Raw genomic sequence first — 24,941 nt, 5'->3', positions numbered from 1 at the left:
GTGTGAAAACGACATGAAATGTGTGAATGGTATGGCCACAATAGACCGATGCTGTGTCAATTGTGTTTAGAGTTTTGAAAATGTGACAACTGCTTGGACAAATGCTTGTTAGCGACTGAAAAAAACTGTAAATCACTAAACCTGAACTGTTCCATTAAAAGCTTAATTGCCTGCTACTAATGAATATCATCTGCATTAAGTGGCGAGTGCTGGTTTTATCTCACAGGAGTGGGAGTTATTTAAGTTAAGACATGATTCCAGACGATGGGAAACTCCTACCTTTGTTTTGTCACTTGGATTGACCCCCAGTTCCAGCAACCTTTCAATGATAGACTGATGGCTCTCTCGCACCGCGACCATCAGGAGGCTCAATCCAGACTCCTGTGGGAGAACAAGTGAACATAGTCAATATTTCACTGCAGAGAGAAATGATTCAGAATTGTTAATACATTGGTTTGCATTGTAAAACAGCAAAAGCCAGAAAATGTTATATGAAAAGAGAGATATAAACATGTACATACAATAAATGTTTATTGATTGAACATACATTTGACTTGAAGTAAATAAATGAAATATACAAAAATTTAAATTTAACTAGACTAATTAAAACATTAAATAAATTACTTAACATGTATAGCAATAAGCGCTTGAATGTAATATATGTAAATTTGCTTAATTTCAATTATTTATAAATAATGTATTTAATAAATGTTAATAATTCAAAATTAATAACAATACTTTTCATCTAGTTCAATTTCAATACTAGACTAATATATAAACTAATTAAAATCCATTAAATTAATAAACATTAACTTTATTTATATACACACACACATAAACATATAAACATATAAACATTATATATATATATATATATATATATATATATATATATATATATATATATATATATATATATATATAAACATTTTAATATATTATTTACTATATTTTAATTAATATTGTTGTTAATTTTAACTCTTATATATAGTATAGTGTTTAAACTATTCTATAACAGCCATAATAAATTATTATGAATTCAAACATAAATCTCTCTATATTTTTTTTCATAACTGAAGTCTATTTTTAAACATGCAATAAAAAGCACCTGCAGTGTATCTCACCTCGTCAATTTGGAAGATCTCTGGATCTTCTTTCTCCAGTGTCTTGAGTTTCTGTTCCAGTGCAGTCCATTCTCCGCTGAGGGCCAGAGACATCAAGGGCTGAGGGCTCCCAGACACACAAGAGCTCTCTGCCATCATATAAGACCACAAAATAACCTCTCAGAAATCAAACTACACGGGTCTGTGATCATCATAACAAAAGCACCTTTATTTAAAAGACAAGACCCAGGCGGATCTGCACTGGGCAGGGGCGGATCTAGCGGTTCCTTCCTCTTGGTAAGAGATATAAAGCGCGCATTTCTCCGACTGTCTGCGGCGGGTTAAAGTTGGCAAACTCCTCATTCAGTTCCCCCTGTTTACTCGGGATTCACGCACGCACACACACACACACACACACACACACACACACACACACACACACACAAACAAAAGATAACTGAAACAATTCAACAGAAATTAGACAGAATAGTAAGAGCTCATGCTGCTGAAAACAGCGATTCTGCTGTACTTTCAGTCCTCGTTTTACTGCTCTTGTGTTCTGACCAGGCCCGGCGCCACGAGGGGGCAAAAGGGGGCAATGCCCCCTCAGATCTGACTTGTGCCCCCTCTGTTTCATTTTTGTATTCATGGTTAAAAATAAATGGTAAACCTTTTGTGTTAAATAATAATTTAACCTTATCCCCATGGGATTTAGAATGTTCAGTGTTGTAACTCGTGACATTACTGCCAGATTCAAATATCTTTAGCGTTGGTCGGCGCTGAGCAAGAGACGGACGAGCTCAGCGCTGTCATATCACAACTATGCAGTGTTTTCAACCTCATAATGTTTATTTTAGATTTCATTCATTTAAATAGGCTACACGTAAGCACTGGTAAAACAATAGGCTACATTTGGAGTCTGTGAAAGCAGCAAAAACAATCTATTCAAATGTAATTTGCCGACGTGTGTTTTTAAAATCAGATAAACACAGTGGAAGTAGGCTATCTATAAAGTTTACTCTATTGTTATAAAGATTTTTAAACGACCAAACACACTCACTTACACATATTTGAGAATCAGCATATAGGATAGTTGATATGGTAAGTAAGTTTGTGAATATTTCGAATAAAAAAGGAAAAACGAAATGAAGGATAGCCTGCATCTGTTATGCTGTGTTCACACCAAACGCGAATAGAGCGTCAAATTCGCGTCTACCGCGCCTAGTTTGCCGCTTGACCATTTTGAGATCATTCGCTTCATTCGCGCGAGTAATTCGCTTGATTCGCGCGTGAAATCAACTTCACAACAGACGCGAATTCGCGTCATGGGGGGGCTTCTGCCAGCTGAGTCCACGGAGCATTTTCAACCGCCATTTTTATTCGGATAATTTTCTAAATATTACTGTTATTGTGTCATGAAATGTAGTTTTAAAAGTATTTCAAACGAGAATGTAGCTGTTTTAAACTCAAATATGCGGTTTATTTATAATGACAGCGTCTATTTAAAAAATGTGTTTCGCTGATCTCAGAGATGAGCTCCATGCGATCAGCGGGAGCTCCGTCATCATGTATCCGCTGAGAGCAGCCTTTCCTCGGCTAGATCTTCTGACATTTGCCGCTGGCTCTGATGTCTCTTTAGTGGTTCAAGATAAAATATAATTCGTTTGGGGTAAAATGAAACGTTTCTTATCTTTGGCCTTTATTCAATTTATCTATTAATATGTTTTATATATATACATAGGTCCTTTTTATTCCGGTCTCTATAGAAATATGAACTTTTGTCATATAGCTCCGGTTGACTGCTCACTGACAACATCTTTCCTCCTTGTTGAATGAGTGGAGAAGGGTAACGTTATTCCTGCACAACCCGAGGCTGCGAGATAGGTATAAACGGAGGTCGGAGCCAGCTCCAAATGGGCGGGTCAGCTCCAAATGGGTGGGACTTCAGCTCCAAGTGGGCTGTACAAACCTCCAGAGCCTTTTAATTGGTTTATTTAATGTCACAGGGTTAATGCACGCTGCGAATCCCCCCCCCCAATCCCCACCCCCCCCCACCCCAAAAAAAAAAAAAAAAAAAGAAAAAGAAAAAAAGACGACGTCAACTTCCCAAGGCTTTTCAGCGTCAAGAAAGAGGAATTTGAAGGGGTAAGTTTAGAGTTGTACAACGTATTACAAGTTGTGAAAAAGTGCAGTATCTTGGCGGTAGATGTTTTAGTTTTGACGTAGTTAAATCATGATTACAAGCTCATTGCATTCAAGTTTGAAAATTGGAGGACATTCATGTGCAGTTTTTACCTTCAAAGCTCATATTTACGATTATTCCGAGAGCACGTTAAGACAGCATTAGCAGCACAGATAAATTACATCTTTATTGTGTCTGTTACCCTTTTCTGCTAAATATTTCTGCAATACAAATAGGATTTACGCTGCAGATTACGGACACTGAAGACCATAAGCAAGCATTGTTACTAACGTTACGTAAAATATGCAGGCCTATGTATTATAACTGCACTGATATTTAAGCGATTAATAACTATTAATAGATTTAGTACAGTGTTCCATAAGAATGAGTCTTCGTTACAATAGTCTTTACATGAGTCTTTTCCTAACTGATAATGCTTGACTTTAACAAAGCTGGTCATTGTTTCAAAACCTGCTGTTATATTTTTAAAATGTTATCTATTTTTACGTGTAACGTTAATCCAAATAATGTAATGCAATTGAAACATTTGGTTTAATTACCAAATTCATTTTTCAATTTAATAATCATAACAGTGGATATATGAGGCTAACTGCAGTGTCCACTACCATGCATTACATATCAACAGGTGTAGAATTAATTTTGTCATTGTAGGAAACACAAACAAACAAAAACCTTATGTGTAAACTTTGTGTTACAGAAAGTCTGGGTGGCCAGAAGTTACATTTCAGTGACCTGGTTACCGCCTCTCTCTGCAAACCCAAAGGATCACTTTCCTGTAAACTGTTTTTTGTTCTTTCTATGCATCAAGATGTGTCATTTATTTTTTCTGAAGATTTTTGACTAATGTGTGTGTATGTGGGTCTTTGTGTGGATAAATTATGTTCATACTTTAAAGGTGGACATTTGCAACAGCGCTTGTCCCTAAAATTGCTCCAGGGGTATGGTCCGAGACTGTCCTAAATGACAAATGATGGAATGTAAATGACATCACATTCTGTAGAAGTCTCACATAAATGTGCATTGTACTTTAGTTAATGTTAACTTGTCAACAGTGAATTATTTTAGGATGTCATTGGACTGAATGTTTAGTGATTAATGACACTTCATTCCAGTAAAAATATAATCCATAGCCTTGGAGTGAAAGCAGCAGCAAAGTGTTCCAATGCTTATAAAAATCAAGCTGGTTAAAACCTCAGGTTCCTTAAATATCTGTTCTACAGGACTGTTTGGGGTTGGACAGATTTTGTAATGGTTTTGAAGTCTGATGCTCACCAGGCCTTCATTTATTTGTTCAGAAATGCAGTAGAAAAAGTAATATTGTAAATTGTAATAATATTTTACAATAACTCTTTTCTATTTGAGGCAGCAGTGGATCTACCCCAATCATCATTAACGGGACCCCAGTGGAGAGAGTGAGCAGCTTCAATACCTTCAAATGCCCTGCAAAGAGTAGCTGAGCGCATCTCCAGAACATCTCCCCCTTCTCTGCAAGACATCCACACCAGAAGATGTAAATCTAGGACTGTTAAGATCCTTAAAGACCCCACCCACCCTGGAAATCCACTGTTTCATCTGCTACAGTCAGACAGACGCTTCTGCAGTCTGATGGCAAAAACAGATAGGCTCAGGAGGAGTTTCTTCCCTCATGTTATCAGACTACTAAACATGGACATTAAACACACTGAACTTTATAGACTGGTTGTTTAGGGCTACCCAATAACTCTCTGCACACTGCTTTTTTGACAACCTAACTATGCAACTCATCCTCACTGCACATTGTCTACATCTCTGCACATCATCTGTGTAGCAGTTTCTATGTAGCATCTCTACAAATCATCTGTGTAGTAGTTTAATACAGTATATGGTGTATATTTTATACAGTATATTTTTTCCTGTTGTTTCATTTTTTTTTTTTTTTTTTGCACAGTCTAAAAAGAGTATGCCAGACCTACATTTCACTGCTTTTTGCATGTCATATAACAAATAAAACTTGAATTTTTAATGGTGTGGAGTGTTACCTGTGATTGAGTTGGTGATAAAAAGGAGATGGGGAAAAGAGTGTCTTAAATTGGACTTTGGTACCAATAATATTTTCCTCTTAAGTCTTGGAATGTTTATTTTTATTATTATTAATTCTTGTATTACTATTTAGATTTTTTTTTCTTTTTTTTTTTTTATTAAATGTTTATTTGTACATTTACTGCTTTTTATAATGTTGTTTCACCTAGAGCCAAGGGGGTTGTAACAATCTAAACAATATAATTTCTCCCTCAGATTTCAAACTTGCATTAAAGAAAAACATTAACATACAGTAAACATTTTATTGCTCTAAATTACTCATTCATTTTCTTGATACTGATATAATTATAAAATTTATATAATTTAATATACTTGAATGTTTGCAGCTGTCACAAAATTATATAACCTCTTGTTAATAAAATGTAAACTACAATGAAAAACAATAAATCTGTTTTTCATTAGTATCGCTACTTTATGCCCTCCTCATTCGCGGGCACCCCGGCAATGACGCAATGTGAAATTTCCGCTTAAACCCCGCCCATTTGTAAAGTCCCGCCCACTAGCGGCAAAAGTTCCTCCCACTTGGAGCTCTCCGTGAAGTCCAGCCCACTTGCGGCAAAAGCTCCTCCCACTTGGAGGTCTCCGGGCTGCAGCGATACCTACTTGGAGGCTGCAGGAACATACTGTTGTTGAATGAGTGACTCCTAGCAGGCTCCTGATTGGTTAACGCGGCGCGAATTGACGCCAAAGTTCAAATTTTTCAACTCGGGCGGCAGACGCGAATTCGCGTCAAACGCTAAATGCACAAAAAGCACCATTCGCGCGAAGCGCTCTATTCGAGCGTCAATTCGCGTCATTCGCGCGAACTAGACGCGCGAATGAGGCGAATTCGCGTCTTCCGCGCCGCGCTTAACGCCCCATTCGCGCCGCGAGACCTCCAGACGCGCGTAAACGCGCCTTTGCATTGACTTAACATTGAAATCATTCGCGCCAGACGCTCTATTCGCGTTTGGTGTGAACACAGCATTATACAGTGTTATTATTGTGACTGCGGTGTTTCACGTGACAAATATGACGCGTTGCCATGGAAACATTAAGGGGGAACGTTCTAAAATAACTGTAGCCTTGAAAAATCTTACTCTCATGAGTCAGTTAGAATATTTTAAACTTTAGTGTGAAAGGGTTAATTATTCATAATAAATGAGGCTGGCTTATCTTTTATAGGCTGTGTGATTTCCTGATGTGGGTATTAAAGGTGCTGTAGGGAACTTTTGTAAAAAAAATTTTTTTTACATATTTATTAAACCTGTTATTATGTCCTGACAGTAGAATATGAGACAGATAATCTGTGAAAAAAATCAAGCTCATCTGGCTCATCCCATCGCTCCCGGTAAAAAACAACCAATCAGAGCTGCGGTCCGTAACTTTGTTTGTGTTCAAAATGTAGAAAAATGTATATAATAAGCGAGTACACCATGAATCCATTTTCCAAACCGTGTTTTTGGCTTGTCCTGAATCACTAGGGTGCTCCTATAATAAGTGTTTATATTCGGACTATTTTAGATTGCTTCGGGGGTACCGCGGCGGAGTAACCCAGTACCTTTGTGATTCTTCATAGACATAAACAGAGAGAAGTAGATCCGGCTACGATGTTCTTCCGCAAGACGCAAGCAGTTCTGTTTATTAACCGCTAGAGCGGCAAAAGTTACCGACTGCAGCTTTAAGTCACATGGAAAATACAGTTGTTTAAATTTAAAGCAAGGGGCGTGGTTTTATCCAACCCCGCGCCATTCGGTGTCTGTAGAGCAAATATCTGAACATGTGATATTATCAGCAATTCAGTTTCAGCTAAAATGTGAATTATCATTAATATCATTAAAAATGGACATAAAGTATATGCAGCGTATTTCAGACCACAAAAAGGACACTGAAACTGTGATTGAGAGTACAGCTGATGAACATGACAGCCATCAAAGCATTTTGATGGTGTAATAAAGTTAAGCCCCCTTAACAATTTCACATGCCCCCTCAGTCATTTCATCCTGCAGCCGGGCCTGGTTCTGACGTAAAAATTACCTCAGGATCAACGTCAACTTTTTTTATGCTACAATAAATATTATTCGTTAATCTCTATTTTAGGGCAAAATCAGGTCCATGGAAATGTGCTTCCGTTTGAGCAGCGTTTGTTTGGTGTAGAGTGGTGACATATTTTGACATAAAACAGTCATCGTTTTGACATATCGCGTATATTCTGACATATATAGGCTAATAATAATAATAAATTACATTTATATGCGCTTTTCTGCGTTTTCACTCAAAGCGCTTACATTGTGATGGGATATCTCCCCGTCCACCACCATATATGTATATAAGCCTAGTATATGTATATTAGGCTTTATGTATTGTATTAAGTTATTCTGTCCATTGAAATTATTATTTTTTACCCAAAATATTGAAATAACCCAATAAACGTTAATAACTGCCCAAAAATCGATCCAATGCCCAGATATTTGGTACAGTAAACAACTCTTTTTTAGGGTGTAGGAAAATATAACTTAATCTATTTGTGTTTCCTGCAAGCACAATGTCACACACATAAACAAAAGACTCACGAACCCGCACCAAAGTTCCGATCTGAATCAAAAGAATCATTAATCTAGTTCCGATTGAATCAAAAGAATCATGAGTCTGAAGTTCCAATCTGAATCAAAAGAATCATGAATCTGCAGTTCCGATCTGAATCAAATGATTCACCATTCGCGCTCCAAAGTCCCACCCAGTGTTGCCAACTAATTTTCAGAGAAAGTTGCTAAAGGAAGGTTGATTTGCTAAAAGTTGCTAAATGACACTTTGATGTCATTGCGTGATGAGGGCGCTATGTAATCACTACGCAAAATTGTGTCACTGCATCAAATCTAAGCAAAAATACTTGATATGTTAATTTAGATTTTAATTTAAATAATAATAATGCATAATATAATATTAAAATATAAATAACTGTAATTTTTGAATTGTTGAACACTTCTTTTGAACTCTTTTGAACAATTTCAGATTAATTTTTTTTAGCTTGCAAACTAGTAAAACTACTGCACATTCTGAACAATAGTTTTAAGTATTGTATTAGTTAGTATGCTACACTCCAAAAATAGGGCAAAATCTGTTGTTATGTTGTTATAAATCTATTATGTTAATATGAAGGAATTTTTCGTATAGATTTTTCACAGGTGTTTTACCTGAATTTTTAATTACACGTTGTATTTAGTGTTTTCAGTTTACAATGGTTAATGTATATTGTCTTGTAAAAATACTAGTACCTTTTCCATTTTTCGAGATATTGTTCTTGCAATGTGATAAGTGGTGAGCAATCACAGTTACAAGCTAACACGGTGTATCATTTATGCACCATTATTAAATTTATATCATTATTAATAAATCAAACAATTGCAAAGAGCAAGTAACTTGATTTACATGATGTGTACTCATCTTTGGTTTCCTCTTTTTCTGTATATTAGATGAAAATGTGAGCCTTTTTTTCACTCAAGTCACTTATTAAACGATGCAAATAAATGTACAAAAATTGCTAAATTTGTTGCTAGGGGCTTTTTGGAAAAAGAGTTGCTAGTGTAGTCTGAAAAGTTGCTAAATCTAGAAACAAAATTGCTAATTTGGGAACACTGGTCCCACGCAACATCCCAGTTTGCCTAATTATATGTGCTAAAAGTAGCCTATTTTATGGAAATGTACATACTTGTATGTGTGTAGCAAAAGAGTATGCACATCTCTTTTACGGAAGAGAACGTTGTTGCCTTGTTAAACAATTAGTGTGAACAAAGCATTTGACACTTTATTGATACTGATCCAATATAATTTACTCTTTGCATATATTATATTAGAGCATTATAAATTTAATACATAAAATTCCATTTACACTGCTTTAATATATATCCTACCAACTTGAAGAGAGAAGCAGGATGTTGCTGCTGTAGATCTACCCGACGCAGGTCTTTCCTGAGGAGAATGGTGCTGATGTTCATGTGCAATCATTTGTGTAACAATGAAAGATAAACTTATAAAATTAGGTTAAATAAAGAGAAAGGACATTTGCATCTTATATGGGCCCTTTGGGCTCATTTTTTCATAAATATAATATTATTTATAATTTATATGCAGATGACACTATTATATCCCAATAGCCCAAATGTATCTCAATCTTTTGATGGACTTGCTCAGTGTTTAGGTGAGATAAGAGCCTTGCTGGCAAGGAACTTTTTTCATCTGAACACTAATAAGACTAATAAGAGTCTGTTGTTTTTGGACCTTTTTCTGCTTCCAGGGAAATCTTATAGTTTGGCAGCTATGAAGATACGTGTTTTGGATCATGTTAAGAATGTGGGTATTATGATTATTCAGCCTTAGTTTTAGATAAGCAGGTTACTAATGTTGTGAGGGCTGCCTTTAATCAACTCAGAATTATGTCTAAACTGAAAAAAAATTCTCTTTTAAGGATCTGGAGACTAGGCCTTTTCGTGCCTATTCATGCCTTTGTGTCATCACACATCGGTTACTGTAATTCTGTTCATATAGGTATTTAACAGGGTCAATTATCTCGTCTTCAATTAGTACAAAATGCTGCTGCCAGACTTTTGACTTGCACAAAGAAGAGAGATATGTTTACTCTATTTTCTTTACACTGGTTGGCTGTAAAATTTTGAATTGAATTCAAGGTTTTGCTGATGGTTTTTCAATCATTGCATGCATTGCTCCAAAATATATTGTTGACCTATTGATTCCATCTTCCATCTTAGAAACATTGCCAAGCTACGAAACGTTACCTTTTTCTGATGCAGAAAAGCTAGTTCATGCATTCATGACCTCTAGACTGGACTATTGTAATGCACTTCTAGGTGGTTGTCCTGCATCTTCAATAAACAAGCTAGTCCGAAATGCAGCAGCTAAAGTCCTTACCAGGTCAAGAAAATTGTATTATATTACCCCAATTCTACAGTCTCTGCACTGGCAACCAATTAAGTTCTTTTTCAGTTACAAATGATCATTACTTACCTATAAGGCACTAAATGGTTTCGCTCCTGCATAGCTAACTAGCCTTATACCATGTTAAAGTCCATCGCGCTTCCTAATGTCACGAATCGCTGGACTTTTAGTTCCTAGGATAGCAAAGTCCACTAAAGGAGGCAGAGCTTTCTCACATTTGGCTCCCAAACTCTGGAATAGCCTTCCTGATAATGTTCGGGGTTCAGACACACTCTCTCTGTTTAAATCTAGATTTTAAAAGCATCTCTTTCGCCAAGCATTCGAATAATGTATCTCAAAATTTGTGACTGCAGTTGCATCTGATCAAATGCACATTCTTATAATTTAGCTTGGGTTAAATTAATGAATTTTACTTTCTTGGATCAGCAGCTATGCTAATGATGTCTCTATTTGTTCCTATGTTTTGCCACACGATTCACATCCCGTGGTAACTAGGATTTACACAAGCTCCAGTCTGGATCCAGAACACCTGAGAAGAGATGATGCTGACCATCAGAGGACCTCAGATGATGCTGACCCTGAATCAACAAACAGAACTAACAATTATTGCTACAAGTGTGACTGCATCATATAATAACTGCAGTTAATAATGTTCATCGTCTGGCTGACTGCGTCTTGTTTTCATACGTGCACAAACTGACAGTCACCACTTATAAGCAACTACTAAATATTGTAGAAACGTTATTTTCTGTAAAGTTGCTTTGTAAGGATTTGTATTGTAAAAAGCCTATACAAATACACTTGAACTGAATTGATTCCTTATCAAAGTTGAAGAAACTTGAGATCTTCAAATCAGATGATTCTTCAGGTTTCCAAAACAAGATTGAAATCAAAGGGTGATAGGGCTTTCGCAGACTCTGCTCCTGGATTATGTAACTCTCTCCCAATGCACATTAAATCTTCCCCATCTGTGGATGCTTTTAAATCTGGAATGAAATTTTACCCTTTTCGTAGAGCTTTTAGAATTGATTAGTGTCCAGTTTTTATTTTTCTTTACATTTTCATGTTGAATCTTGTTTATACATATGCGTGTGTGTGTGTGTGGGGTGGGGGTTATGCATAAATCTAGGACATTAATACAGAAATATAAGTATAATGCATAAAGACAGGACACTTGACACTTGAATGCAACAGTTCGCATCCTGAAGCTGTTTTTTGACAGAGAATCTGACATCCGTCCCTCTGTCTGACAAGACAATCCAAAGTCAACATCATAGCTGCACTGCCTTATGAAGCTGACAATGGAAGGTCAAATGATATCGAGGTTGTGATGTTGTTACCTCAGCTATCCCTAAGTCAACAGTGCACAGGGTTGTGCACAAGGTCGGGCTGTTCTTGACCTGCTAAAATATATCATGCAACTCCTTCCGGGTAAAGAGGTGGAGGAAATTGGTGCAGAATTTGCTGGCAGGCTCTCCTGCTTTTTTCACACGGCAGAGTTATTGATGGATGCCTCATGTGCATAAAGCCCCCAGCAGTCAATGCATCCTGTTATTTTAACAGGAAATTATTCCATTCAGTGCTGCTCCAGGCTGTGTGCGATCACAGTTGTTGGCTTTCCTGGATCCGCCCATGATGAAAGGGCCCTCAACTGAATTGAATTGAAATTTATTTGTATAGCCCTTTTTATGATACAAATCATTGCAAAGCAACTTTACAGAAAATTAAGTTTCTACAATATTTAGCAGTAGCTTATCCATGTTGACTGTCAGTTTATGTGCATATGGCAGAAATGTATGGAAAAATAAATTAAAGACGTAGTCAAACAGATGATGAACACTATCAACATCAGTCATTACTGCAATCAAACTTATAGTAAAGTTTGGTAGTTCTGTATGTTGTTTCAGGGTTGGCATCATCTGAGGTCCTCTGAGGGGGTTACATCAGCTCTTCTCTTCTCTGAACCTTTTGGCAAAGCAGAGAAATAAACAGAGACATCATTAGAATAGCTGCTGTTCCAACAAGTAAAATTAATTAGTTTAACCCGAGCTAAATAATAATAATCGAAATAATTTGATCAGATATGGCTGCAGTCAAAAATTATGAGATGCGTTATTGGAATGCTTGGCGACAGAGATGTGTTTTTAATCTAGATTTAAACAGAGAGAATGTCTCTGAATCCTGAACATTATCAGGAAGGCATTTCCAGAGTTTAGGAGCCAAAAGTAGTAGTGAGTGTATGGTGATGTTGTCAGGAATCGTCTGGCAGAAGCGGTTTCCGCACCTGACATCCATGTTCCTGCCTTAATGAAGCATGAATATGTTTAGAATCATGTTTTTCAACTCTCCCTTGTTAAAAAAAAAAAAGTTTACAAAAGTCCTGTTCTCATAAATTTCTAAATACATTACAAATCACATCCCCAGTTAAATAAACTAATAAATTAATTAATGGTAATAGTAATAATAAAGACTTTTGTACTGGCTTTATTAAAAATATTTCAATCAACATACAATTTGTCATGGACTTTTATTCTATCGTATTAACTCTGGTTAACATCTGTTTGTAGCTCTAAAATTTACAACTGTTGCTGAGGAGAAACAAACTAATTACTTCTTATTAATTTTAATAAGAGTTAAAAAGTAAGAGTTATAGCCGGCAGCCATATCACCTTGGAGCTCAAGACCGGTTGCCCACTGAAGCTATAGGGCTGAGCCTGGTCAGTACCTGGATGGATACCTCCTGGGAAACTAGGTTGCTGCTGGAAGAGGTGCTAGTGAGGCCAGCAGGGGGTGCTCACCCTGTGGTCTGTGTGGGTCCTTCCTTGTGCCCTAGTGACACTATAGAGACCAACACATGTGACCAACTGGGCGGCAACGTCATCAGAACACAAAGAATTCTGGGTATGTTTGGCCAGTTAACATGGTCTGGCATAGCAGGCTAGTGATCTGGCATGAAAAATTAGCGTGAAAAACAGAATATAATCCTACAAATTGCAGCGGGTTAAAGAAAACATTGTCGCACCATACCACCTAAAACTAAATCCCAATGCAACGATGAGATATGACAAGAAAATAAAAGGACTCGATCCTTACGAGCAGAGCGACTGGTCAAGATAACACCCTCCAGCCCAAAAGAAGGGCATGTGAAAAGGCTGTGTTGTGGTGCTTTTACAGACAGCCTGAAGAGCTTGATGACATGTTAGCTTGCGATAATCAGAATTTCATTCAATCTTTGTGTATTTTATTTACAGACATGGCTAAAAAAAACATTACATGTGAGAAGAACCTTTTGGAAAACAAAAAAACATTTACATATTAGATGTGAGCATGGTGTATAATTCTAACATGACGCCTTTACAACAATACTTGGACACATATTGGTCAAAGCACAGCACACAACCACAATTTTATCCTGCAAAGTCTTCAGCTCAGTCTCATGAGTGGTGTGGACAGTGTCCGGTGATGGAGGTGGATTCAGAGGACCTTACGTCTCAGGTGCAGGTGTAGTGTCTGACAGTAACAATATAAAGAAATTGTGTCAATTTCACAACCTCTATTCCTGAGGAATCCAGATTATCTATACACAGGGGGCAACATACACTACAGTTCAAAAATTTGGGGTCAGTAAGAATGTTTTTAAAAGAAGCATCTTCTGCTCACCAAGGCTGCATTTATTAAAAAAAAAAAAATAATAATAATAAAAACAGTAATATTGTGAAGTATTATGACAATTTAAAATGACTTTTCTATTTTAATATATTTTAAACTAATTTATTCCTGTAATCAAAGCAGGATCACACTCCAACATTTCATAGGCAGGTTTGTCTGCAAACAGTCACCAAATAAATTGTAGCCTAGATGTACAACATTTAAAACTGATTAACTTTACGCTTTAGTGCATTGGTAACTTAAGCTCATTTTATAGCCATTTCATGCTAGTTAACGGTTAACGTTTACAGAGAGTAATTGTAACTTACCTTTGTCAAAATGCTTTGAACAGACCATCATGTGTGGTGGAGTGTTATCGAAGGTAATCTTGGCCTCCTTACCGCTGCCATCCATGCCATTCGGCGCCTTTTTGTCACCTCTGAAACATGGCTTGTACTATTATTTTCCCACGCTGGAAAACGATAAAAGGATATTCCGTTCTTAAGCTTTATGCCACTTCTATCGTGAGAACGACTATTGCAGTTTATAACACAACAGGTAAGACGGCATCACTGCGTTCTTCCCTCCATGCACAGAAGTCTGGCGCCTAATGTTTGTGCCGCGGATTCCCAAAATGCTTTGCGTTCACCACTGGGAATACATCATGATGACGACACATTAGTGACCTGTCAACAAGCACCGTCCATCGGATGAGACGTTAAACAGAGGTCCTGACTCTCTGTGTTCATTAAAAATCCCGGGATGTCTTTTGAAAAAGAGTAGAGGTGTGACCTCGGCATTAAGTGATTCGCGATACGCGCTTTAAAGTCCCGATCTGAATCAAATGAATCGCGATATACGCTTTGAAGTCCCGATCTGGATCAAATAATTCGCGATACACGCATTGAAGTCCCGATCTGAATCAAGTGATTCGCGATACGCGCTTTAAAGTCCCGATCTGAATCAAATGAATCGCGATATACGCTTTGAAGTCCCGATCTGGATCAAATGAATCGCGATATACGCATTGAAGTCCCGATCTGAATCAAGTGATTCGCGATATGCGCTTGAAGTCCCGATCTGAATCGATTCGCGATACGTGCTTTGAAGTCCCGACCTGAATCAAGTGATTCGCGATTCGCGCTTTGAAGTCCCGATCTGAATCAAGTGATTCGCGATTCGCGCTTTGAAGTCCCGATCTGGATCAAATGATTCGCGATACACGCATTGAAGTCCCGATCTGAATCAAGTGATTCGCGATATGCGCTTGAAGTCCCGATCTGAATCGATTCGCGATTCGTGCTTTGAAGTCCCGATCTGAATCGATTCGCGATACGCGCTTTGAAGTCCCGATCTGAATCAAGTGATTCGCGATACGCGCTATCCGATCTAAATCAAGTGATTTGCGATTCGCGCTTGTCCCTGAATCAATGACGCGATACGCGGTTTTAAGTACCGATCTGAATCAAATGATTTGTGATTCACGCTCGAAGTCCTAAACTGAAAAGTGATTAGCGATTCGCGCTTTGATGTCCCGATCTGAATCAAGTGATTCGGGATTCACGCTCGAAGTCCCAAACTGAAAAGTGATTCGCGATTCGCGCTTTGAAGCGCATCGAAACAGTGGATCATTAATGATTTGCAGCTTTGTAAAGCTCAGATTCATCCATCACTTTGTATGTGCTCTTTAAAAATCAATGTGAAAGGCTGTTGAACTGGTTTATGAATTGGTAAATGACTCACTCAAGTATCTGTTCTTCCTCTTTTCGTTTTTTCAGCAATGTTTACATGACACAGTCAATATTACTACTGGCTTAGCTCGCTCATGAGAATAACTGAAATAAGCGAAAAAGGTATGATGTTTACAAATAAAATACGAACATATTTAGGTGAGTGAAACACCAACTATGACTTTTACGAGCTGCATCTCTATCCAAGATGATGATCGAGTTTTTAATTTAACTAACTAGTTTGACCACTGAAATTCAGTTGGTGACAGTTTAATAAGAAATCAGTAGAAAATCATCCAGTCACTTCATATCAATATGTAAAATTATTGTTACAATGTGTTGGTACAGAAAATTAGTACTAAAAATGAATAAAAACGTTACTTACTAATATTACATTTAATTGTACGTTTTGTGTTCTCAATGCATTTACACAGCTTTATCCACTAGACGTCATCAGTGTTATTGAGTTTCCTTTGGCCTTTACAGCTAGTCAACGTGCTATTAATAACGGGCTCATTTTTATAATTTAATAGCATATATACTTTATGGAATACATTATTACTGTTATTAATATTAATAATATCAGTAGTAGAAATTAGTAATTTGGAGATGAATGTGTAAATTACTGATTTATCAAATGAGGACTTTTAGCACCAAGTCTGGAGACTTATATTATGGAAAGCAGCATGAACCGGAAATCAGCCACTGTCTGTGTCTGTTTACTTATCCACGTGAATACAAGTACGTCTTTGTGTTTAATTACTTTTAAATTATGATTATATGTGAAATGTTTTTAAGTTAATAAAGTGGATACATGGAAATTCGTTCATGAAATTATTTATTTCATGATTAACATTAAAATATGGTTAGATTTGATCATTTAATTTATTTAATGTTTATTCGGTTGTCTTAGCATAATTTCAACAACAATTTGATGCGCTTAAATATATACATCTATAATGTTAATACATAAACATTTCATTTTTTTGTTGCAACAAATAATTTAGAGATTTGTTTTGGATTCAGTTTTTGTCTACTAGATATGATTTGGTTGTTACAGAGGACTTGAATCAAACATTTTATGTTTATATTTCCCATATCTAATTGATGATAGATATATATTATAATATGATAGCATGATGTCAGATCGGCTTTTGTTCACACACACACACACACACATATGTGTGTGTGTGTGTGTGTGTGTGTGTGTGTGTGTTGGTTCTGAAACAAATGTATACAAAACTTAGTAGAAACAGTCATGATTTTATTGTGATATGGGTCATGAAATTGTTCATTCTTTTTTACAGTGAAGATCTGATGTGACCTCAGTCCTCCCAGCACAGGTTGGTCACAATGTCATTGAGATGCTGTCAGAAGATGTTAGTGAGACTCTATGGTGGCTCTCTGTCCACTGTGAAGAGCTGCATGTGTTTGAGACGCTACACTAGAGCAGCTCAGAGTCACAGGAGGGTGGTGATCACCGGCATCGGTCTCGTCTCTCCCCTCGGGACAGGAAGTGCTCTGCCATGGCAGCGTCTGATTGGTGGAGAAAGTGGTTTGGTTGCTTTGGACCCAGAGGAGTATAAGACAGTGCCGTGTAAGGTAGCAGCCCGCGTGCCGAGAGGAGATAAACATGGAGATTTCAATCAAGAGGTGTTTGTGTCCAAAGGAGAGCTCAACAGCATGTCTCCAGCTACAGTTATGGCCATCGGTGCCGCCCAGCTGGCTCTTGAGGATTGCGGATGGTTTCCCAGAAGCCCTGAGGAGCAGCTGAGCACCGGTGTGGCGGTCGGGATGGGTATGGTGTCTCTGGAGGAAATCGCTCGGACGGCCTCGGCCTTTCAGACACGCGGCTACAGCAAAGTCAGCCCATTTTTTGTCCCCCGTATCCTGGTCAACATGGCCGCGGACACATAAGCATCAAACACAAACTCAAGGGTCCCAATCACGCCGTGTCCACAGCATGCACCACAGGAGCTCACGCTGTTGGTGACGCGGCTCGTTTCATCGCTCATGGTGATGCCGAGGTGATGCTCGCCGGTGGGACGGAGGCCTGCGTCAGTCCGCTGTCCATCGCAGGGTTCGCTCGTGCTCGGGCCCTCAGCACCAACTGGAACCAGGAGCCCAGACTCGCCTCACGCCCGTTTCATCCAGACAGAGAGGGGTTTGTGATGGGAGAAGGGGCAGCTGTGCTGGTTTTAGAGGAATATGGACATGCCAAGCAGAGAGGTGCACGGGTGTATGCTGAGGTGCTGGGATATGGACTCTCTGGAGACGCCAGCCACATCACGGCTCCAACCGCAGATGGAGACGGAGCCTTTCGGTAATACTGATTTAATAAACACTACACTACACAACAGGATTTATATACAACTTTATCTGAGGACAGACAGACTTAAAAAAAAAACTAAAAACTAAAACTAGAACCATAAAAATAGATTTTCTTTACTTGAAACTAGACAAATGGTAAGATATTATATATATATATATATATATATATATATATATATATATATATATATATATATTTAACTTATTTTATTTTAAAGCTTCAGTTAAAGTACTAAAATAACTAAGAATAAATAAACTAAAATTACTAAATAAAAATTTAAAAATACTGTATAGACAAAAAAACTAATAAAATGGCAAAACAATAATAATAATAATAATTAAAAAAAAACATTAAAAACAGTAAAAGTAAACATTAAATCTAAATCAATATTTTAAGAAAAATTATAATTGGGTATCAATGATACGAAATTTACACCAATGACAGACAACAAGGAACATGAAAAAAAAAAACACTTTCACAGCAGTACTTTGTATGTTTTTGAAAAATCGTACTGTGCAAGATGATTTATCATTAATAAAAATATTAAAACTTTTCTATCACAAAAAAAAAATTTCTAGCACATTTAATTTTCTTTCATATTTACTTAAATTAAGTATATATTTAAAAAAAAAAAATACATTTAATTTTATTGTAATATACATGTTTTGGGCTCTAATTATGTAGGCAGTGATGACGTTTGTATGCGTAGGTATTGTTGCAGGGATATATACGAGGTCATCCTGAATTATGCAGTTCAGCTCAGTCTAAGCTGGTATTCTCCTGCTGTGTTTCAGATGCATGTCTGCTGCTCTCCGTGATGCTGGAGTGTCTCCTTCAGCCGTGACGTATGTCAATGCTCACGCCACCTCCACGCCGCTCGGAGACGCCGCAGAGAACGCCGCCATTAAGAGGCTGTTTGAGCAGCATGTGTACTCACTGGCCGTGTCCTCCACTAAAGGTGCGAGCGGTCATCTGCTGGGAGCGGCTGGAGCGCTGGAGACCGCCTTCACTGCCCTTGCGTGTCACCACAGCATCCTCCCGCCCACACTCAACCTGGACCGCACCGAGCCAGAGTTTGACCTGAACTATGTGCCCTGCACAGCACAGACCTGGAGCTCCAGCGGACGCAGAGTCGCTCTCACCAACTCATTCGGCTTCGGGGGAACAAACGCTTCTCTGGTTCTCGCCAGCGTTGATCAAATCCACTGATATGTCAGTATGTAATATTGACCTGTTGTTATATGAATCAGTAACAGAGATTTAAAACATTTATCCATAAAATGCAGGTGTTAACAGCTCTTCACAGTTTACTGTATTCTGTACACTGTTTTTATCAGTAAATGTGTTCAGTTGTCACATGAACTCATTGAGTTGCTTAATTCAATTTATTGAATTCATTTTAATTTCAAATTAAATTGAATTAAGAACAGTAAGAAGCATAATTAAGAAAAAATGCCTTAATTTAATTAAGTCAAGTTAATGGATAACAATCCGTGCACAGATTTGATAGTAAATATATCTTCAGACATTTTTTACAGAAACTTGCAAGGTTATTCTTTGCTTGTATGCACAATGTCCAAAATAAAATTGCTATTAAAAAGATTTGTTCCAAATACATATTTAATGTTATATATATATATATATATATATATATATATATATATATATATATATATATATATATATACACACACACACATACACGTACATATGTACGGTTAAATATCATATTAAAAATCTCATGATTTTAATATGATCTCATTAAAAATAAATACACACACACACACACAAACACACACATATATGTATATATATATATATATATATATATATATATATATATATATATATATATATATATATATATATATATATATATATTAATAATAAAAACAAAAGTACACACATTCCTGGAAAAACTCTTCAACATATTAAATATTTAATTAATATCAATTAGCTATTAAACTGATAAGAACAGATGTATTATTCAGATCAATGTTTTAATACAGGGCTCTCGTCACGCCACTGGGAGTCTCCGTTACTGTAGCAACAGCTGTGTCAACATTAAAGGGTCCGACGTGATAACCGGATCACGTCACGTCTCCTAGCAACTCCCAAATAAACTCTGGAAAACCTGGTCGGTGTCGAAGTTAAGGATTAATCAGATCAGAAGCGACATTAAACTCGTTATCAAGCACTTCAGTTTTATATTCGGAGTTTGTTTGTTCTTTGTAAGCCGGAACCCGAGATCGGGAGTCCAGAGATCCAGTCGGACGCATTCAAAGCACAATAAACTGTGTATGGTGTGGTTTCATTTGAGTTAAAACTGCGGGATTATGTTTAAAAACACGTTTCAGAGCGGCTTTCTGTCCATCCTCTACAGCATCGGCAGCAAACCCCTGCAGATCTGGGACAAGAAGGTGAGCAGAGAGTGAAAACGATGCTCGAGTGTCTGACGGAGCTCAGATGCTGCTTAAGCTCTGCTAATTTACATACATGACATGTTTAGGTGATTATTAAATATGTATTTTTAATTTAATCTCGATTAGGTATGAAAGGTATGTTCTCTAACATTATACACATTCTTCCAAAAAGTACTGCGGTATTACCATAATGACAATATTATATTAAAACAGTAACGTTATCATAGTATATTATGAATAAGCTTAAGTGATTATTGTTGGAATAAGTTATTATTATAAACTTTATTACTTATTATATTTTAGTTAGCGTTTTAGTAGTTCTGTTGTTTTTTTGTCTTGTCTTTTTTTAGTAACGTTACGTCTATATTTTATCTTTATTTAGTTATTTTAGTACATCAACTTAAACTACATATCCCTTACAACTAGTTGGAATAAAATAAGTTAAAGTTTATATTTACAATAAATACACACACAAACACACACACATATTATCATTATTATTATAATTATTGTTTTTAATAGTTTAGTTAACCATAATAAACCTGAAATACGTCTGTTTAGATTTGATTTATTATTATTGTTGTTTTGTTTATTTGTTTTGTTATTTTAATACTTTGTTAAACCTAAATAAAAATGAGAAATGTCTACTTTGAAACTAGCCAAAATAAAATATTTTTGCAATATTTTATTTCAGTTAACATTTTAGTTGACTAATAACCCTAGATGAAAATTTGAGTTTTTGAATTAGAAATAGCTTAAATAAGTTTTTGTAATATTTTATTTTATTTCAGTTAACACACACACACACACACACACACACACACACACACACACATATATATATATATATATATATATATATATATATATATATATATATATGTGTATATATATATATGTATATGTGTGTGTGTGTGTGTGTGTGTGTGTTGATGTGAGTTATGTATTATATATGTGCTCTCTAACTCAGGAAACAAACATGTTGTTGCAGGTCAGAAACGGACACATAAAGCGCATCACAGACAATGACATCCAGTCTTTGGTTCTTGAGGTGGAGGGGACGAATGTGAGGTGAGTGTTTCCCCATCCATCTGTCTGATGCTGAACACACACATTGTGATCAGACCTGATCTGTGTGTGTGTGTGTGATCTCCACAGCACCACCTACATCACGTGTCCCGCTGACCCCAAGAAAACCCTCGGCATCAAACTGCCCTTCCTCGTCATGATCATCAAGAACCTCAAGAAGTATTTCACATTTGAAGTTCAGGTAGGGAATTGGTTTCTTCATGGGATGGAAAAGTAATACAAAGTTGGTTTGGGATATCAGAAATGTGTGATGTGTCTCAGGTGCTGGATGATAAAAACGTGCGGCGGAGGTTCAGGGCGAGTAACTATCAGAGCACGACCCGTGTGAAGCCCTTCATCTGCACGATGCCCATGCGGCTGGACGACGGCTGGAATCAGATCCAGTTCAACCTGTCAGATTTCACACGGCGGGCGTACGGTACCAACTACATCGAGACGCTGAGAGTGCAGGTGAGAGACACTGATCCAGCTCACACCCCAAAATCAAGAGGAACATGTGTTCTGCATAAAGAGGTCTATTTTGGGACAAATATGATTTTTGAACTGTGATATAATTCATTTAAGCCTAGATGTGCTCCATTGCTAGTTTTAATGGTCGAGTATTATAGCTAATTAATCTAAAACAATAATAAAAAGTAAATAAAAAAAGCATTTACATAATTTGATAGAAAAACTAAACTTAAAAATATAAAAACTTGTTTTATTTCAGCTAGTTTGCCAAGGATTTTTTTTTTTTTCATTTTCATTTAGTTTATCTTGACTCACTTAAACTAGCAGGTAAAACTGACAAGAAAAAAAATAATAATAATAAAAATGACAAAAACATAAAGCAAAATTTCTAAAGTTTTAACAAAAATGAAAATAAAATAATTCTAAATATTAATAATACTATAATAGTATCTCAATGATACTAAAATAACACTGCTGATAGTAAAAAAAAAAAAAATGTCTAGTAATAGAGTATTATAACATGAAAAAATTGGCATAAATCTAGCAGTAGAAAATATATATCCATGATACATAAACTATGTCATCATTTCTTTGCATTACATATCTTTTGCATTACAGTTGACTTAATTGTATTGAAAATAAATTAATTTATCATGTTTATAAATGTAAGATTTATTCTTATTTATATATCAATAAAATAATTTGTATTATGCATTTATATAATTTTAAGATTATAAAGAATAAACTGCTTGTAAAAATCTGCCAGTACTAAAATAGTTAATAATATCAACAATGCTTGATAATATCTTTCATCCAATGTCAGTCAAAACAAGTGTTGATATAAATTATGATAATGGTTGCTGATATATGAGCATCCCGGAAATCAGCCCAAGGTTATTACAGAAGAAGAGACTTCAGTGAAAGCAGATCATAGTTTAGTAATGTATTCACAGTACGAAGTATGATATTTGAGCTGAGTTTAATAGTAAATATATTGTAAATGCTGCTATTAGAAACAGCCTGAAACTACAGCGGTCAGACTGTGATTTAGGGGTTTATGGGATCTGTGATGGCTGTCCTTGTGACTTTCAGATTCATGCAAACTGTCGCATCAGGAGGGTGTATTTCTCCGACCGGCTGTACTCTGAGGATGAGCTCCCCGCTGAATTTAAACTCTATTTACCAGTACAAAACAAATCAAAGGTGAGATGCTCAAGAACAGACTTATTTATTTATTTTTTTTGTATGGTTTATACTGTTTTGTAGTAATCTTGTGTATTTTCTCCACAGCAGTGACGGCAGACTGGATTCCTTCATTTCTTCTCCGTTTAATCTGCACATGTTCACACTGGATGGATTTCTAGTGGCACTATCTTTGTTGTTTTTCAAGTGTTGTTTTCGATCTGTGATTGGTTTTCATCTGCTGAATAAATATTTTATATGCACAAAGTGAACCCTGATGTCTGTCGGAGTATTTTACCTTTACTGTACATCAGGGCTATTCAAATCTTAGCTAAACTGCAGAGTTTAGCTCCAACCCGGATCAAACCCACCTACCTGTGATTTTCTAATGATCCCAGAGACATTGATTGACAGGCTCAGGTGTGTTTGATTGGGGTTGGAGCTAAACTCTGCAGTGCACTGGCTCTCCAGGGCAACATTTGAATAGCCCTGCTACACTTTTATGCATTTTGTAGACACTTTTTATCAAATACAAAAAAGGGAACAAAGCCATTTTCTCCAGATATTGTCAAACCATATTTCACAGGGTCCCCGCGGGTCCTTAAAAAGTCTTGAAATGTCTTAAATACAATTTTCGATTTTTAAGGTCTGAAAATGTCTTGAATCCTGGAATTTTCCATATGAATGTCTTAAATTTCATGTGGGATCTTAAATTTCATGTCCGACTCGTCATTTTTATTTATTTTTTCAACCGCAATTTGACCAGCGTAACATTTGGGGGCAGCACTTCGTGGGTGCAACCTGCATCATTCCATAGGTGACATACGAGTAAGTGATTGATGAACGCGTTGCGTTGATGGTTCGCCACCACGGCAGTTTGCGAAATCGCAAGCATGGGCAAAGACGATAAAGCTGTGGACAAGACCACGATTGTCAGGTCTCGCTATCTTGGTTCTCAGTTTTTGAGCCCCTCAACGGGAGAAGACTTGCTGTAGCACTTTAAGGTAAGACTCTAAAAGTATCATTTAAAATTATTTGAATATGTTAAAATGCTTCATGTGTTTTTGTTATTTCCTAATGAATATTTGGGACAATATATCGATGCGTCACAATTCTTGGATTGATTTAAATTTTTCCGAATGCATTGTGAATTGATTCTGAGCTTAGTTTTTGCAGATGGCGCTCTAGGCTAGTTTTTAACCGAACACTCAAATGCTCACGACGAAGAACGCTCGTGCGTTCTGCTGAGTCTGATTATGTAATTGATATATTGCTTTTATGACGCGAGATTAATGTAAATGCCCCACTGCAAACACCCTTGTACTTCGCTTCAACCTTTTCGAACTTTATTAATTATTTTATAGTAGGTTCAAGTGGTGTGTGTTACGCATATAAATCATGCAGTGGCATCTGCTGTTAAAAACTAAACTAAGAATTGATTCGAGAGAGAATCGCGATGCATTCAGAAAAATTGGAATCGATCCAGAATAATTTCTCGATTCAAAATGCATCGATATATTGTCCCAGCCAATCAGTTAAAAAAATGTTGTGTGTGGGTGACATCTAGGCATAGGACTACTGCATTATGGATGGAAGGCAGTGCTGTAAATAACATTATTATATAAAGCATTCAATATGCATTATGCTTCTTGCATTTTTTTTATGTGAAAAGTAAAATTGAATTGAATCAAATAATGTAGCCCAGTTCATAGTTAGACTCCAAATATCTGTTTTGTGCTTCTCAATTTTAGGTTAACAACGTTGACACTG

General features: G+C 36.7%; 2 protein-coding genes and 1 pseudogene across 3 annotated transcripts in view; 2 read left to right on the top strand and 1 right to left on the bottom strand.

Annotated features, from left to right (window-relative positions):
* The window catches only part of LOC113062624 (serine/threonine-protein phosphatase 6 regulatory ankyrin repeat subunit B), an 80,022-nt gene extending 78,562 nt beyond the window's left edge, over nucleotides 1-1,460 (bottom strand). The window contains exons 1-2 of the mRNA XM_026232603.1: nucleotides 1,125-1,460; nucleotides 280-381 (exon numbers count right to left, since the gene is read on the bottom strand). Coding sequence (XP_026088388.1) covers nucleotides 280-381; nucleotides 1,125-1,262 — 240 coding nt within the window. The 5' untranslated portion in view covers nucleotides 1,263-1,460. The remainder of the gene's footprint in view (nucleotides 1-279; nucleotides 382-1,124) is intronic.
* Nucleotides 1,461-16,363: 14,903 nt separating this feature from the next.
* On the top strand, nucleotides 16,364-19,325 carry LOC113062622 (3-oxoacyl-[acyl-carrier-protein] synthase, mitochondrial-like; annotated as a pseudogene).
* A 790-nt stretch (nucleotides 19,326-20,115) lies between these two features.
* Nucleotides 20,116-23,443, top strand: LOC113062621 (cilia- and flagella-associated protein 20-like). 2 transcript variants are annotated; one of them, XM_026232599.1, is made up of 6 exons: nucleotides 20,116-20,447; nucleotides 21,442-21,521; nucleotides 21,609-21,720; nucleotides 21,801-21,989; nucleotides 23,082-23,192; nucleotides 23,283-23,443. In XM_026232599.1, exons 1-6 carry the CDS (start codon nucleotides 20,364-20,366, stop codon nucleotides 23,283-23,285), a joined length of 579 nt encoding a protein of 192 aa, XP_026088384.1. In that variant the 5' UTR covers nucleotides 20,116-20,363; the 3' UTR covers nucleotides 23,286-23,443. The 2 variants fall into 2 exon arrangements, with proteins under 2 accessions (XP_026088384.1, XP_026088383.1); XM_026232598.1 differs by having other exon boundaries at nucleotides 20,117-20,447; nucleotides 23,280-23,443.
* Nucleotides 23,444-24,941: the final 1,498 nt, after the last annotated feature.

Source organism: Carassius auratus, chromosome 44 (assembly GCF_003368295.1).
Source record: "Carassius auratus strain Wakin chromosome 44, ASM336829v1, whole genome shotgun sequence".
Taxonomy (NCBI): domain Eukaryota; kingdom Metazoa; phylum Chordata; class Actinopteri; order Cypriniformes; family Cyprinidae; genus Carassius; species Carassius auratus.
The sequence above is the reverse complement of the archived record's forward strand: the minus strand, read 5'-3'. Positions and strand labels throughout refer to the sequence as shown.